This window comes from Neophocaena asiaeorientalis, unplaced genomic scaffold, assembly GCF_003031525.2.
Source record: "Neophocaena asiaeorientalis asiaeorientalis breed wild unplaced genomic scaffold, Neophocaena_asiaeorientalis_V1.1 scaffold554, whole genome shotgun sequence".
Lineage (NCBI taxonomy): Eukaryota > Metazoa > Chordata > Mammalia > Artiodactyla > Phocoenidae > Neophocaena > Neophocaena asiaeorientalis.
Window position 1 is genome coordinate 47,999 of NW_020174789.1, and position 17,387 is coordinate 65,385.

General features: G+C 37.2%; 1 protein-coding gene across 1 annotated transcript in view; it reads left to right on the plus strand.

Moving 5' to 3' along the window:
- The window catches only part of HELLS (helicase, lymphoid specific), a 38,609-nt gene extending 21,679 nt beyond the window's left edge, over nt 1–16,930 (plus strand). The window contains exons 12-22 of the mRNA XM_024760177.1: nt 2,503–2,599; nt 4,118–4,279; nt 6,096–6,235; nt 6,344–6,482; nt 7,796–7,879; nt 7,963–8,082; nt 8,884–9,000; nt 9,357–9,516; nt 14,172–14,268; nt 14,350–14,426; nt 16,380–16,930. Coding sequence (XP_024615945.1) covers nt 2,503–2,599; nt 4,118–4,279; nt 6,096–6,235; nt 6,344–6,482; nt 7,796–7,879; nt 7,963–8,082; nt 8,884–9,000; nt 9,357–9,516; nt 14,172–14,268; nt 14,350–14,426; nt 16,380–16,474 — 1,288 coding nt within the window. The 3' untranslated portion in view covers nt 16,475–16,930. The remainder of the gene's footprint in view (nt 1–2,502; nt 2,600–4,117; nt 4,280–6,095; nt 6,236–6,343; nt 6,483–7,795; nt 7,880–7,962; nt 8,083–8,883; nt 9,001–9,356; nt 9,517–14,171; nt 14,269–14,349; nt 14,427–16,379) is intronic.
- Nucleotides 16,931–17,387: the final 457 nt, after the last annotated feature.

Below are 17,387 nucleotides of genomic sequence, written 5' to 3' on the forward strand. Positions count from 1 at the left end.
GTATTGTGAAGTGATCACCACAACAGGTTTAGTTAACATCCATCATCTCAAATAGATAAAATGAAAAGAAAAAGTTTTACTCCTTGTGATGAGAACTCTTAGGATCTACTCTTAACAACTTTCCTATATATCATAGAGCTGTGTTAAGTGTAGTCACCATGTTATACATTACATACCTAGTGTTTATTTACTTTATAACCGGAAGTTTGTACATTTTAACCACCTTCCTCCAATTCCCCTTCCCCCAAAAGTATGTTCTACTTTTGACACAAATTATGAGAGGAGATAAATAAAAGATTATTTTAAAGTTTTTATTGCATTGATTAATTAGAGATGAACTGTTTTATGCTGCCTTTAAAAAAATTTTTTTTTTTTTTTGGCCACACTGCGCGGCTTGTGGGATCTTAACTCCCCAACCAGGGATCAAACCTGGGCCCACAGCAGTGAAAGCCCCAAATGTCTTAACCACTGGTCTGCCAGGGAATTCCCTGCCTTAACATATTTTTATAAAGCTCCTTATAGTCTTAACTTTGTGAAACACTTTCAGGTGGATTTTTCTCACAAACAAGAGATAGAGAGGTTGAAGGGATAGGGGTTGATACATCCCCTGTCTCACACATAAGAAAACCCAATGTCAAGTTATTAAAAATATAACTAGTTAATGCCAGAGTCAAAAATATAACCAGGGTCTTCCAGTTTCACCCTCATGCTTTTTACTCTAGAAACTGTTTGAATCTTAGCTTATATCATAAAAAGCAAAAATAAACATAGTTTTCAGAAAATCATTAGTATACTCAGAATGGAAGAGTAAATAATCTTACCAGACATTAAAAATAATTAACATAGAAGTTTCAAAATCAGGAGGGCAAAATAATTGATTTACACTTACTTTGGCATCAGTGAAGGAAGAAAGTTAATTTTATATGGGAGAATAACTTTTAATGTTTTATTTTGAGAATGTATTCCACCTCTGGTGACCAGATATTAGCCCAAGGCCAGGCTGTCTTAGGGAACATTTATTAAAAGGCAAGATTTCCAGGTCCTATGCATTTCCACTGAGTTAGAACACTGAGGGAGGAGCTGGGAATCTGAATTTATAAAATGTGCCTGAGGTGATGAAATTTTGGAAATATCTGATATAACTATTGCATTAATGTTGTTGGCATTTTTCCCAATTGTATTTACTGACAATATAGCGTTACTTAGAGTAGACATACTTATATTTAATAGCTCATGTTAATAGGGTTGTTTTTTTTTTTTCAGTATTGTGAAGAACTAAGGATATTAATAGATATCATTATCAGGGTACATATATGTTGAATTTGAAAAACACTGTAGTGGGTCACATTTTTACCTAAAGAGAGAGATCATGTGGCCTTGATATTCAGAGATAGTTTTCATTTCTTTAACTTTATTAAAATGTTTCATAAAATGTGTACCTTAGGATGTGGGGGCAGTCTGGCTGTGACATCTGTCACCCCACTGATCGCTAGGGTTGATCTGGCTGACCTGACTGGCTAGGCCAGTGTCCTCTTCCTCCCATGGGACATGTGCATTCCTCCCGAAGCTACGTGCTTCGTCGTAGAGGATAATATTCCCCAATAGAGGAGGACCCATCTCAAGGTCCATTTGTAGGAGAACATGGGATAGTCACGCTTCCAAGACTCCAGACATATCCTAATGAAGTCTGCCTTTAAAAAGAGGAAAAAGGGGGGCTTCCCTGGTGGCGCAGTGGTTGAGAGTCTGCCTGCCAATGCAGGGGACATGGGTCCGTGCCCCGGTCCGAGAAGATCCCACATGCCGCGGAGCGGCTGGGCCCGTGAGCCATGGCCGCTGAGCCTGCGCGTCCGGAGCCTGTGCTCCGCAATGGGAGGCCACAACAGTGAGAGGCCCGCGTACCGCAAAAAAAAAGGGGGGGGTACTTTAATGTTTATTTCATGTTCATACTATTGTTAAGATAATATATTTATTGGAATCTAAAAAAAGAAATGGTTCTGAAGAACCTAGGGGCAGGACAGGAATAAAGATGCAGATGTAGAGAATGGACTTGAGGGCATGGGGAGTGGGAAGGGTAAGCTGGGACGAAGTGAGAGAGTGGCATGGACATATATACACTACCAGATGTAAAATAGATAGCTAGTGGGAAGCATCCACATAGCACAGGAAGATCAGCTCAGTGCTTTGTGACCACCCAGAGGGCCGGGATAGGGAGGGTTGGAGGGAGACGCAAGAGGGGAGGGGATATGGGGATATAGGTATACATATATCTGATTCACTTTGTTATAAAGCAGAAACTAACACACCATTGTAAAGCAATTATACTCTGATAAAGATGTAAAAAAAAAAAAGATAATATATTTATAAATCAGAAAAATGTTCCCTTTAAGAAAATATCTGCTTCATACACAGATTAATACAAAGTTGAAAATGCAAAACATATATCATGTTAATATAACTGATTTATGTGTTAGGTTAACTCGTAATAATTTTTTTATTTTGCAGCTTTGAATCTTGGTTTGATATCACTAGTCTTTCTGAAACCGCTGAAGATATTATTGCTAAAGAAAGAGAACAGAATGTATTGCATATGCTGCACCAGGTTTTGACTTTTTTCTTATTCTGCTTACTAGACTCATAGAATGAAAAAGGAACCCTAGAAATTACCTGTTCAACCCATTGTGGTAGAATTTGAAAAGTGAGCCCCCCACCCCCAAATTTAACTTACTCTCCTGCCCTTTTCCCTCCCCTAGAGGTCTCATGGTGTTACAGCAGAAGTAAAGTGCTTTTTAAAATTTTGTCCTTTTCAAGTATACTCATTTTACCCCTAATGGTTACTGACATGTTTGTCAGCCAAAAATGAAAAGTTTTATGCAATGTTTGCCAATAATAGTTGCATAATTTACTTACTTGTATGATCCATTCTACTGTTTTGTACAAACTCCATTTATACTTTTTTTTTTTTTCTGTACGTGGGCCTCTCATTGTTGTGGCCTCTCCCGTTGCGGAGCACAGGCTCCGGACACGCAGGCTCAGCGGCCATGGCTCACGGGCCCAGCCGCTTCGCGGCATGTGGGATCCTCCCGGACCGGGGCACGAACCCGTGTCCCCTGCATCAGCAGGCAGACTCTCAACCACTGTACCACCAGGGAAGCTCTATCCTATCTATTTTTAAACAAACATAATCTTTCAAAGGTCTCCTAGTTTTCATATGTGGGCCTGAAAAGCTTCTCAATTGTGCTTTGACAATTTTATTCAAAATCTTTTTGAAAAAGTTTTTTTGACTTTGAAGTGAGACAGTACGTAAATCAAAGTAAAAATAATACTCCAAATCATACTTCCCCAAATCATTTGCACGTTTTTTCTGATACTTGCCTGTAGGTATATTTGTGTCTGGGCCGCTGTCTACAGATACTTTTTTCTTAAACTACTGGTAATGTTCTCTCTTTCTCTGGAAAATTAAAGTCTCTCTATGCTTGGCTCTATACCTTTGAGGTATTTAAGTACAGAGCCCTAATTTATATGTAAATTAACTACTAATTTAAAGGTAAGGCTATAAAGGATATAAAATGATTTTTTTAAGTTGATTTTCTTTTAAAAACCTAAGTAGTTTAATAATGATATAATTATCTATTGCTTCTCTGTTTTGTAAATGTGGAAATCTCTTGTCATCACAGCTGATGAAGGAGAGTGGTTTTAAGTCTGAAGTTTTAGAACTTATAGAAGGAAACTTTTCATGCCTACTTTTCTGGATCAGTTGATTTTTTGGTTTTCTACTAATTTGAAACCTCACTTTTAAAAACTGTGGGCTATAACTTTATCCCTAAGAAGTACAGATATCACCTTCTTATTTCAGCTTTTTAAAATATTCAAGTTATACTAGAATTTTTGAAAAATTAATAAGTTGTGAAATGTTACAGATAAACGCTATGAGTTTGTCATGTGGTGGTTTTTGGTCTGGAAAATTTCAAGGAAATATTTTATATCACCTTTTGAAATGTGATAGTTTTATATAGGAAGAAAAGAGGAAGAAGGGGTAAAAGGGTATTTGGGGAGAGTATTCCTTGAAAATACAAAAATGTTTAATATTTATATATGTTTATTCATGTTTAAATTTTAGATTTTAACACCTTTCTTATTGAGAAGACTAAAATCTGATGTTGCCCTTGAAGTTCCTCCTAAACGAGAAGTAGTTGTTTATGCACCACTTTCAAAGAAACAAGAGATCTTTTACACAGCCATTGTGAACCGTACAATTGCAAACATGTTTGGATCCAGCGAGGTAGAGTGTGGATTTGAAATAACCTACCTGTAAATGACAGTTGGCATAGAAAATTTCATGGTTGATTTCAGTCTTATATAAGGCCCATCACCTGTTTTCATGACTTGTTGAGGGTGAATTTCTAACTGGAGTATAAGGCATAAGGCCAGTAGCAAAAATTGTCTCCTAGTAATTCTGTGGTCCTACTAAAATTCAAGTGATGGTTCCTGCATTGATTGCTTTATAGTCATCTGAAATACTGTCTGGGGATGGATTTGGAAATACATTTGAACAAGCACACAATATACTAAGGACTTGCCAACTAGACCAGTCACCCCAAATATACAATCCCTTTACAGCAGGTTGTTGGTAGCCAAAAAATTTAATAAAATCCTCTATTTGAAAGAAATATCTTTTTTAGTTACCCCACTATATTCCAAGAAATTGAATTGGAATGTGATTATCTTATAACTAAAGATTAGAAGATCCTTAAATTTTGTTCAGATGTCCAGATTTTTGACTGTTTGCCATGGACCTGTGTATTTCTTTTCAAAGTATTTATGATTACGCATTTCTGTTTTTGTACAACCATTAGACTGTTATCCCATTTTTTTTTGTTTTGTTTTGTTTTGCGGTACGCAGTCCTCTACTGTTGTGGCCTCTCCCGTTGCGGAGCACAAGCTCCGGACACGCAGGCTCAGCGGCCATGGCTCACGGGCCCAGCCGCTCCGCGGCATGTGGGATCTTTCCCCGACCGGGGCATGAACCCGTGTCCCCTGCATCGGCAGGCGGACTCTCAACCACTGCACCACCAGGGAAGCCCCCATTTTCATTTTAATTAAAGGGAATCTCTGGCTTTTTAACTGTTAGAAAATTAAAGTAGTTGCCTATTGGAAGGAATTTCATTGCAGTATTATACCAATCCAAAGAATTAACCTCTGTAGTGCAGATATGTGGAGCTTCATTTCAGCCCAAAGCTATTAAATTCCTTTATATAAGTTCAGAAGTTTTATCCATCCTTAATTTTTTCCACTGATATGAATGCATTAACTCTGATTCCAGATATTGTCATCAGTGTTAAAACAATTAAATTTCCCAGGATAAAATTTACATTTGGCTATAGTTTATGGATCCTTGATTTTGTGCCTTTGGAAATTATTAAACTTGATGATGACAGACAAAATTATTTTTTTCTTTATATGTTAAAACATTTTGTACATAAAAATATTATATACCCTACTTTTGTGTGTGTGTGTGCATAGAATTTAAGAGTATAGCTTTTTTTTTAAGATTTTTTTTTTAACATCTTTATTGGAGTATAATTGCTTTACAATGGTGTGTTAGTTTCTGCTGTATAACAAAGTGAATCAGCTATATGTATACATATATCCCCATATCCCCCATATATCCCCATATCCCCTCCCTCTTGCGTCTCCCTCCCACCCTCCCTATCCCACCCCTTTAGGTGGTCACAGAGCACCAAGCTGATCTCCCTGTGCTATGCAGCTGCTTCCCACTAGCTATCTGTTTTACATTTGGTAGTGTATATAGGTCCATGCCACTCTCTCACTTCGTCCCAGCTTACCCTTCCCCCTCCCCATGTCCTGAAGTCCATTCTCTACGTCTGTGTCTTTATTCCTGTCCTGCCCCTAGGTTCATCAGAACCTTTTTTTTTTTAGATTCCATATATATATGTGTTAGCATATGGTATTGGTTTTTCTCTTTCTGACTTACCTTACTCTGTGTGACAAACTCTAGGTCCATCCACCTCACTACAAATAACTAAGAGTATATATATAGCTTTTTAAAAAGATATTTCTTTAATTTATTGTCTTAGAAAGAAACAGTTGAGCTGAGTCCCACTGGACGACCAAAACGGCGAACTAGAAAGTCAATAGATTACAGCAAAATAGATGATTTCCCTAATGAATTGGAAAAACTGATCAGCCAAATACAGCCAGAGGTAGACCGAGAAAGGTGTGAGTTTAAAAATAAATTTAAGTATTCTTTAAACTGCGATTTTTTCTTTTCTTTTCTTTTCTTTTTTTTTTAATGTCTCATTCATGGATTCTGTATTTTGTGCAGAGCTGTTGTGGAAACAAATATCCCTATAGAATCTGAAGTTAATCTGAAGCTGCAGAATATAATGATGCTACTTCGTAAGTGCTGTAATCATCCATATTTGATTGAGTACCCTATAGACCCGGTCACACAAGAGTTTAAGGTGAGTACTATTTAATAATATACTGTTTTGATGTCTGTAACTTTTTATGTTGGGTGAAAGTGTCATTTTTTTTATTATTACTTACAGTAAATACTGTTATATGAAGATTGTCTTCTCCCCCCAAATTCAGAGAACTTTATGAATGTTAGCATAAAGGTGGTTTTCTATGTGTAAGCTAACTAATATTTTTATTTATATATTTTATATAAACAGCTAGGAATCCTCCTAAATTTCGAGTGATATTGGAAATATAAGTTTTTAAGTAACACAGTTGATTTCCACTGTGTTTTAGTTACTGTCTATTTTGGAGATTGTTGTCACCTTTTCAGTATTCCTTTTAATTAGTATTCAGCTTGTCAAAATCAGTCGGGCTGCTCATTGTTTAAATCTCAACAGATAGCCACAGAAGAGAGCAAAAAGTTATGTTGATTTGTGGGCTTTCAGATTAAATGAATGAAAGTGCTTTCTTGGGCAGTTGATGGAAAAACAACCTAAGTAGTAAAGGAAATCAGTTCTCAGTAACCCTCAATAACCCTGTTTTGTACTAGTTTACAGCAGGGTTCCTTACCCTTGTCGATATTGACATTTTGGGCCAGATAATTCTTTGTTAAGGAAGTGCTGTCTTGTGGACTGTAGGCCATTTGTCCAGCATGTCTAGCCTGTAGCCACTAGATGCCAAAATATTTCCCTCCCCCAGTTGTGTCAACGTGTAAAGTATCTTGCAGGCACTGCCAAATATACGCTGGGGGTGGAAGGCAGAACTGCCCCTATTTGAGAACCACTGTTTTAAAGGTTTTCATTGAGTAAGGAAGAAGATAATCTCTGAAGGTAATTAATATTCACCAGAAGGTTAAAAATTTCATTTTGGATACTTAGGTTGCTTATAACCTCTTATACTTTCTTTAATTTCTACTGAGAGTTTTAGCAGTAATTTTCATACGCATTTGGTTGAAAGTGTACTCAGTTATAAAGAATAAACCTCAACTTTAAGTAAGTTTGAACTTAATGTTCTGTTATACAAAGTTTTGGGGAGAGGTGTGGGGAGGATAGATTATACACTTAAACTGAATTTTGTTTTTTGTGAAATCATTGGTTTTAAATTGTAGAGTATGTCTTTCCTTGAGTATGTCTTTCCTTTTCCTTTTTTATCTTCTGATAAAAAAGATCAAATAACAAGGTCGATTTAAACAGTTTTATAGGGACTTATTTGTCATTGAAAATTAAACTGTTAACATGTTTTTTATTTTAACAAAAACAGATTATTAGTAGTTGTTGTGACAACTTCTTTTTTCCTTTCTTTCCCCACTTTTAAGATTGATGAAGAGTTGGTAACAAATTCTGGGAAATTCTTAATTTTGGATCGAATGCTGCCAGAACTAAAAACCAGAGGTCATAAGGTATGGTACTTTTGATTGGATTTTTGGTTGTTTAATTATTCTTCATTAATCAGTATAGATACTAAGATATATTTAAATTTCAGGTGCTGCTTTTTTCACAAATGACAAGAATGTTGGACATTTTGATAGATTACTGTCACTTTAGAAATTTCAACTTTAGCAGGCTTGATGGATCCATGTCTTATTCAGAGAGAGAAAAAAATGTAAGACTGCTTATGTCATACATACTTAATTCTTTTTTGTAACTCCTGTCTTGATTTCTGAAGTAATGTTCAAAATTGACCTAGGGACTTCCCTGGCGGGGTCCAGTTGTTAAAGACTCTGCACTTCCACTGCAGGGGGCACAGGTTCAATTGGGGAACTAAGGTCCCACATCGCGCATGGCACGGCCCAAAAAATGAAAGGGACCTACATCCTAGGGCCTCTGGTTTATTGCCACAACTTGGGCAATAGGCATGATCATGATTTTTTTGTTTCATGGGAGTTGAGTCTGATAATTTTATCTCTTTCCACCAGATTGGTCATTTTCAACTTTATGTCTGCTGTGGCTTTCAGTATTTATTTATCCCACATCAAAAGTCCTGTGGATGGGGGCTTCCCTGGTGGCGCAGTGGTTGAGAGTCTGCCTGCCGATGCAGGGGACACGGGTTCGTGTCCCGGTCTGGGAAGATCCCACATGCCGCGGAGCGGCTGGGCCCGTGAGCCATGGCCGCTGAGCCTGCGCGTCTGGAGCCTGTGCTCCGCAACGGGAGAGTCCACAACAGTGAGAGGCCCGTGTACCACAAAAAAAAAAAAAAGTCCTGTGGATGCTTAAGAACTCACACCCAGCTTGAAGAATGCTGGCTTATTATATCCCTTGGGACACCACTGCCCTCCCCTTTCCTTTGCTGGTAAACAAACGGTTATAAGATAGCTGTTTAATATGCAGCTCTATATCCACATTCCAGGCAGGAACAGTTTCTTTCTTTCTTAATTCCTTATGTTTACATCCCTTTTGCTTTTAGATGCACAGCTTCAACACAGATCCAGATGTGTTTATCTTTTTAGTGAGTACACGAGCTGGTGGTCTGGGCATTAATTTGACTGCAGCAGATACTGTTATCATTTATGATAGTGATTGGGTAAGTTGGAAGTGTAGCAATATACTGATTATATTTCCATTCTGAACTTTTAATCTTTCATTGTACACTTTGTAATTTCATTTTTCTGTTTTGAAAAGGTATCCACTTTAAGATGAAAATCATTTCCTTTTCAAGTGTCCAGTGTGTAAAGACTTAAACCTACTTTATCATTGAAGTCACTCTAGCAGTCTAAATTGAGTTAAGGCACTTAAACAGTACCTTAACTCAATTTTAATCAGAATCTTTTTAAACAAAGATTCTGATTGAATCATGCTTATTGACTTTACCCACATAGTATGAGTTTAAATAATTTTAACCTTAAGCTGTTAAATGTTATTTTTCTTTTTAACTTTAAGAACCCCCAGTCTGATCTTCAGGCCCAGGATAGATGTCATAGAATTGGTCAGACAAAGCCAGTTGTTGTATATCGTCTTGTTACAGCAAATACTATTGATCAGAAAATTGTGGAAAGAGCAGCTGCTAAAAGAAAACTGGAAAAGTTGATCATCCACAAAAGTAAATAACATTTTGTAGTACTTTCTCGCTTAAGTTGTCTATTGTGTGTTGTGAATTTTTGTTATTGTTACTTTCTTTATAAAAGAAATAGGAGCTTCCCTGGTGGCGCAGTGGTTGAGAGTCCGCCTGCCGATGCAGGGGACATGGGTTCGTGCCCCAGTCTGGGAAGATCCTGCATGCCGCTGGAGCAGCTGGGCCCGTGAGCCGTGGCCGCTGAGCCTGCACATCCGGAGCCTGTGCTCCGCAACGGGAGAGGCCACAACAGTGAGAAGCCCGCGTACCGCAAAAAAAAAGAAAGAAAGAAATCAGTGCAGGATTTAAATAGGCAGTGGGGAACTTGGAGCTGTGAAGACCTAAGCTGGGTTGGTGTGACCATAGACATAATGAAAAATACTAGTGTCTAAAATGAGGAGCAATGGGGCAGTGAAGAGTATCAAGTATACTTTTAAAGTGCCATATCTTAAACTTTCATGGGGATTGATGTGATGTTACTGATTATTCTTTTTTTCATTAAAGAAAAAGAAGCTTTTTTTATTGAAGTATAGTTGATTTCTAATATTATATTAGTTTCAGGTGTACAACATAGTGATTCACAATTTTTATAGCTTATACTCCATTTAAAGTTATTAAAAAATAATGACTGTTTTTATAAAGTCATTATCTGTGCTGTACAATATCTCCTTATTGCTTATTTATTTTATACATAGCAGTTTATATCTCTTAATCCTCTACCCCTACCTTGCCCCCACTTCTCCCCACTAACCACTAGGTTTTTTCCTATATCTGAGTCTGTTTTGTTATTCATCTGTTTTATTTTTTAGATTCCACATATAAGTGATAACATACAGTATTTGTCTTTGTCTGTCTGACTTATTTCACTCAGCATAATCTCTAGGTTCATGCATGTTTCAAATGGCAGAATTTCATTCTTATTTATGACGAATAATATTCCATTTTGTATTTTTCTTTAACCATTCATCTTTACCCATTCATCTGTTGATGGACACTTAGGTTGTTTCCATATCTTGGCTATTGTAAATAATGCTGCTGTGAACATTGGGATACAAGTATCTTTTCAAATTATTATTTTTGTTTTCTTTGGATATATACCCAGGAGTGGAATTGCTGGATCATATGGTAGTTCTATTTTTAGTTCTTTTGAGGAACCTTCATACTGTTTTCCCACCATTCCCACCAACAGCATACTAGGGTTCCCGTTTCTCCACATCGTTGCCAACGTTTGTTATTTGTAGACTTTTTGATGATAGCCATTCTGACAGGTGTGAAGTGATATCTCACTGTGGTTTTGATTTGTATTTCTCTGATGGATGGCGATATTGAGCATCTTTTCATGTGCCTGTTGGCCGTGTATAGTGTTCTTTGGAAAAATGTCTATTCAGGTCTGCCAGTTTTTTAATCAGTTGTTTAGGGTTTTTGATATTGAGTTGTATGAGCTGTTTATAATATTTTGGATATTAACCCCTTATCAGACATAGAGTTTGCAAATATTTTTTCCCATTCAGTAGGTTGCCTTCTCATTTTATTGATGGTTTCCTTACTGTACAAAACATTTATGTCTGACTAGGTTACATTTGTTTATTTTTTTTGCTTTTGTTTCCCTTGCCTGAGGAGACAGATCTAAAAAATACTGCTAGGATCAATGTCAAAGAATATATTGCCTGTAGTTTCTTGTAGGAGTTTTATGGTTTCAGGTCTTAGTTTAGGTCTTTAATTCATTTTGAGTTTATTTTTGTTTATGGTGTGAGAAAATGTGCTAGTTTCATTCTTTTATATGTAGCTATCCAGTTTTTTGAAGAGACTGTCTTTTCTTCATTGTATGTTTTGCCTACTTTTCATAGATTATTTGAACATAAGTGCTGTGGGTTTATTTCTGTGCTCTCTATTCTGTTCCATTGATCTATGTGTGTGTGTTTATGCAAGTACCATGCTGTTTTGATTACTATAGCTTTGTAGCATAGTCTGAAGTCAGGGAGCATGATTCCTCCAGCTTTGGTCTTTTTTCTCAAGATTGCTTTTGTTTTGGAGGGGTCTTTTGTGGTTCCATACAAATGTTGGGATTACTTGTCCAGTTTTGTGAAAAATGCCATGGGTATTTTGGTAGAGATTGCATGAAATCTGTAGATTGCTTTGGGTAGTATAGACATTTTAACAATATTAATTCTTCCAATGCTTCTTTCACCTCCTTAGTTAAGTTTACTCTTAGATATTTCATTCTTGATGGGATTGTTTTTTTACTTCTGCTTTCTGATAGTTAATTATTAGTGTATAGAAATGCAACAGCTTTCTGTATATTAATCTTGTATCCTGCAACTTTGCTGAATTCATTTATTAGCTCTAACAGTTTTTTGTGGAGACTTCAGTTTTTTTCTTGATATGGTACTGTGTCATCTGCAAATAGTGATAGTTGTACTTCTTCCCTTCCAATTTGGATGTCTTTTATTTCTTTTTCTTGTCTGATTGCTGAGGCTGGAACTTCCGATACTGTGTCAATAGAAGTGACGAGAGTAGCCATCCTTGTCTTGCTCCTGATTTTCTAGGAAAAGCTTTCAGCTTTTCACTGTTGAGTATGATGTTATTGTTAATGTTTATCCTTTTTTTAAAAATAAATTTATTTATTTTTGGCTGCATTGTGTCTTAGTTGCTGCTTTCTCTAGTTGAGGCGAGCAAGGGCTACTCTTTGTTGAGGTGCACAGCCTTCTCAATGCGGTGGCTTCTCTTGTTGTGGAGCACAGGCTCTAGGCGCGGGCTTCAGTCGTTGTGGCTCGCGGGCTCTAGAGCACACGCTCAGTAGTTGTGGCGTATGGGCTTAGTTGCTCCACGGCATGTGGGATCTTCCCACACCAGGGCTCAAATCAGTGTCCCTTGCATTGGCAGGTGGATTCTTAGCCACTGCGCCATCAGGGAAGCCACTACTGTTTGTGTGTGTGTGTGTGTGTGTGTGTGTGTGGTACGCGGGCCTCTCACTGCTGTGGCCTCTCCCGTTGCGGAGCACAGGCTCCAGATGCACAGGCTTATAGTGGCCACGGCTCACGAGCCCAGCCGCTCCACAGCATCTTCCCGGACCAGGGCACGAACCCGTGTCCCCTGCATCGGCAGGCGGACTCTCAACCACTGCACCACCAGGGAAGCCGTACTGTTTATTCTTGATAAGAGATTTGTGTGCCAAAATGCTTTAAGAAAACTTCCAAGCCTCTTCTTGCAAGTAAAATGTATTAAATATTAGAATATTAAAGGTATATTGAAGTAGTGCTACAATAAAATCTGTTTACTTTGTTGAACCTACTATTTCAAAAATATTTGACTCCAGTATGCCCTTTTCATAGTTTCAATAATAGAATATTAAAAACACAGTATTTTTTTTTTTTAATCTAGAAAAGATTTTGAGGATAGGGAAAGTGAAGTGGGTGAGGCATTGGCATTTTATGTTCTGTTCCCTGGTATTCCTTGGAGTTCTGCTTTTATTTATTCAATATAAAATTCTGTTTGGATAAATGGCTTGATGGCTGCCTTAAGAAAAGCTGAAAATCATCTTATATAAGTTTTGAAGCCTGGAAAAATCATAATAATGTTGAAAATTGCTATCAATTTATTTTATGCTACTTTTCTACTTGCAAATACCTTCTCCAGTATATCTGATTTTGAGGGAAATTGTGGATTAGGCTTTAGACCTCTTTGATTTGATGGAGCATTCAGATTGCAGTTAGAATTTCCATTGGAGGAAAAAGGAACTTGGTCCTAATAAGATGTTGTGCAAATTAAAATTTTTTCACCTGCGCTGCTTTTAGGGACTTGAATTATGAAATAAATTCTGTTTTGTTTTGAATTTAGTTTAAATTAGGTACAGTTTATAGTCTTATTTCCCCAAGTTTTACTTTTAGTAATTTTAGAGATTAATCTCAGAGAACAATTTGAAAGGAACTTTTAAAATGCTGACAATGTTTTATTGAGGTGTTATATACATACAGTAAAATTCCCAGCTAAGTGTACATCTTGATGCCTATAACAAGTGTATATACTCAATTAATTGTTATCCAGATCGAGGTAGTGAACATTTCCAACATCCGAGAAAGTTTCCCTTTCTAGTCATTTCTGAGGCTCCCTTGCCCCTCACTAGAAGGCAATCACTATTCCAATTTTTGTCATATAGGTTAGTTTTTCCTTTAACTTCATAGCTGGATTCATTTGTATGTATTCTTTTTTTGCCTAGCTACTTAATATTCGACATAATATTTTGAGATTCATATATGTTGTGTGTGTTAGAAGTTTGCGATTTAAACAAAAATATTGCTGAATAATTCATCCATCCTTTTTTGGATTGATGTTTGAATTGTTTACAGATTTTGGTTCTTATGCATAAGCTCCTCTTATACAAATATATATGGTCATATGTATGTATTTGTTCTTGGTCTTAGAGTGGGTGTATGTTTAGCTATAGAAAACTGCCAAACTTTTCCCCAACCATCTTACACTCCCACCAGCAAAGTATGATTAATTGCAGTTGCTTTTCTTTTTTTTACCAACACTTGGTTTGTCTGTCCTTTTTAATTAAGGCATTCTGATTGGTTTGTAATGTATTGTATTTTGGTTTTAAAGGCAATTTTGAGTGTTTTGAATTTCTTGAAAATTTTTTCTAGATCATTTCAAAGGTGGTCAATCTGGATTAAATCAATCTAAGAACTTTTTAGACCCTAAGGAATTAATGGAATTATTAAAATCCAGAGATTATGAAAGGTAAGATTGTTTTAATTTTAGAAAAATATAATGCATAGTTTTGATTTATCATATAGATGTGAATATCTTGTTTCCTTATAGGGAAGTAAAAGGATCAAGAGAGAAGGTCATTAGTGATAAAGATCTGGAGTTGTTGTTAGATCGAAGTGATCTCCTTGGTAAGTATCTCTCATGGTTTTACTTATTATTTTTACAGAAACTTTGAAACATATACATAAGTAGAGAGAATAGTATAATATACCTCTGTGGATAATTCATTCTGCCATTAATAGTTTACAACATTTAGCCAATTTTATTTCATTGCCATTTTCTTTAGTCAGAATGTTAAACTCATGACATTTTACCCATCACCATTTTCTTAGGCATCTTTTACTGAGAAGAACATGTTTTTAAACATAGTCACTATGTCATTATTAAATTTAAGAGAGTTGGTCCTGAAACCTTAATATGAGCTAATACCCAGTTCATATCCAGATTTCTCCAGTTATCTCAAATCTTTTTACCGTTTGAATCAGGATCCAAGTTTCATTGTTTGCTATATCTCTTTTCTTCTATATCACCCTCCTCACTTTTGTTTTTCCATGCCATCGATTTGTTGGAAAAACTGGGTTATTTGTCCAGTAAAATGACCTGCATTCCGGAATTGGCCGACTCCTCCCCCCCTTACCCATTGTTGTTGTTTTTTTTTTTTTTAGTAAATTTTTTAATTTTAATTTTTATTTATTTTTGGCTGCATTGGGTCTTTGTTGCTGTGCACGGGCTTTCTCTAGTTGCAGCGAGTGAGCGCTACTCTTTGTTGCGGAGCACAGGCTCTAGGCTCTCGGGCTTAGTAGTTGTGGCTCGTGGGTTCTAGAGTGCAGGCTCAGTAGTTGTGGTGCACGGGCTTACTTGCTCTGCGGCATGTGGGATCTTCCCAGACCAGGGCTTGACCCCGCGTCCCCTGCGTTGGCAGGCGGATTCTTAACCCCTGCCCCCCCAAGGAAGTCCAGGAAAAGGTTTCTTTTTTTTTTTTGCGGTACGCGGGCCTCTCACTGTTGTGGCCTCTCCCGTTGCGGAGCAAAGGCTCTGGACGCACAGGCTCAGCAGCCATGGCTGACGGGCCCAGCTGTTCCGCAGCATGAGGGATCCTCCCGGACCGGGGCACGAACCTGCGTCCCCTGCATCGGCAGGCGGACTCTCAACCACTGCGCCACCAAGGAAGTCCAGGAAAAGGATTCTTTTTTTTTTTTTTGCGGTACGCGGGCCTCTCACTGTTGTGGCCTCTCCCGTTGCGGAGCAAAGGCTCTGGACGCACAGGCTCAGCAGCCATGGCTGACGGGCCCAGCTGTTCCGCAGCATGAGGGATCCTCCCGGACCGGGGCACGAACCTGCGTCCCCTGCATCGGCAGGCGGACTCTCAACCACTGCGCCACCAGGGAAGCCCCAGATTTTATTAATTTAAAGACTTCTGTAAAAATAAACAATACCGTAAACAGATAAGAGACAAATTACAAATATTTGCAGCACACGGCACACAGGAAATGTTTATTGTATATAAATAACTAAATATCAACAAGAAAACTGGACAGCTTAAGAGCAGACGATTTCCAGGAGAGAAAGAAACAGCCAGCCATCATAAAAAGACGCTTCAATCTCCCTAGGAGTCAGAGAATGCAAATTAAAACCAGTAGTGCTTTCATTCCAATAACTATCATATTGACAAAAATGCAAAAGATAGATTTCATATTAGCTATGGGAGTGTATAAAGATATATTTTCATGGTATTTTGCTTTCCTGCTTTTAAACTAACCATAATTGGGCTTTTTAAAAAATATCTCTGAGAACATAATTCAGATTGGTGTTGTTTATTGCTATGTATCTGTATATCTTAAATACAGCAGAAGTGATTTTGATTAGCAAACTGATGTTTCAGTTTGTTTGTTCCCTGGAGGCCAGTTGTAGTTTTAATAAGAGGAGTGTACTTTCTTGCTAAAGTGGCCCACATTTCTGTGGATTTTGAAATTTTGGACAGATGACTCACTTCTCATAAAAACATAGTGGACCTCTCTTAAGATTTCTTTTTAAGTTCTTATACTTAAAAAAAAAAACTTGTTTATATATTTTTCTCTTAGATCAAATGAATGCCTCAGGACCAATTAAAGAGAAGATGGGGATTTTCAAGATACTAGAAAATTCTGAAGATTCCAGTCCCGAATGTTTGTTTTAAATTGGAGTTAAAAGAATGTCTTTAAAAAGTTCTTGTTTACATCTGGTGATCTGTATTGGTGTTAAAATCCAGATTTTTCACTCTACTTCTTTGATTATATCAGTTTACATAATATAACTTGTACCATTGCATACGTTTCTGAGCCTTATTAAGAGCAAAGACATATTCATAGTAAGTTTCAGTTAATTTTTCGGACTCGATAGTACTCCTGGGTATAGGCTGTTGTGTCCTTAACCACTGCCAGATTTATACAGTCTTCCTGTGGAAGTTTAATGTCTTTCCCCCACCCTCCTTTTTAGCAGTACAGTTCATGAGTTTTTGGTACTTCAGTTATGGAGTAGGCTTTGGATGGGGGAAAGATTGGGATTATACTGTCTATTGTTTAAATAAGAAATGGTTTGATTTTTAGGGTCACTTTCTATAAAATAGTTTGCCAAATAAATGTTTGTTATAAGATGATCTCATCAGATTATTTTTTCAGATAAATAATGGCTCAGGTGAAATACTAGCAAACGTCTTGACTGGCATTGTGATTCAACATTATGGTACCTCTTGTTTCATTCATTAGTACTATACACATATGTCATATAAAGATTTCAACTGGACCTTGGATCAATGCAGAGAAGGCTCTGGAAGAAATTATAGGTTCTTGACAAAAGACCAGAAATTGGAAGTGGCAGTGTACCATGCAAAACAAGAAAAGAACAAGAGAAAAGGGATCCTGAAAATTTATAGCAGGGAGGGGTTAAAGTAAGACTTAGGAATATAAGTAACACAAGATGCATAACAGAGGAGCAAAATGGGAACCATTTAGGCCCTGTATGTATATGAAAACTGAATGCTCCCTGAACCATACATTTTTGTGGAGCTTGTTATTCTTGCTACCATGTATATTCAAATGTAGATGAGATTC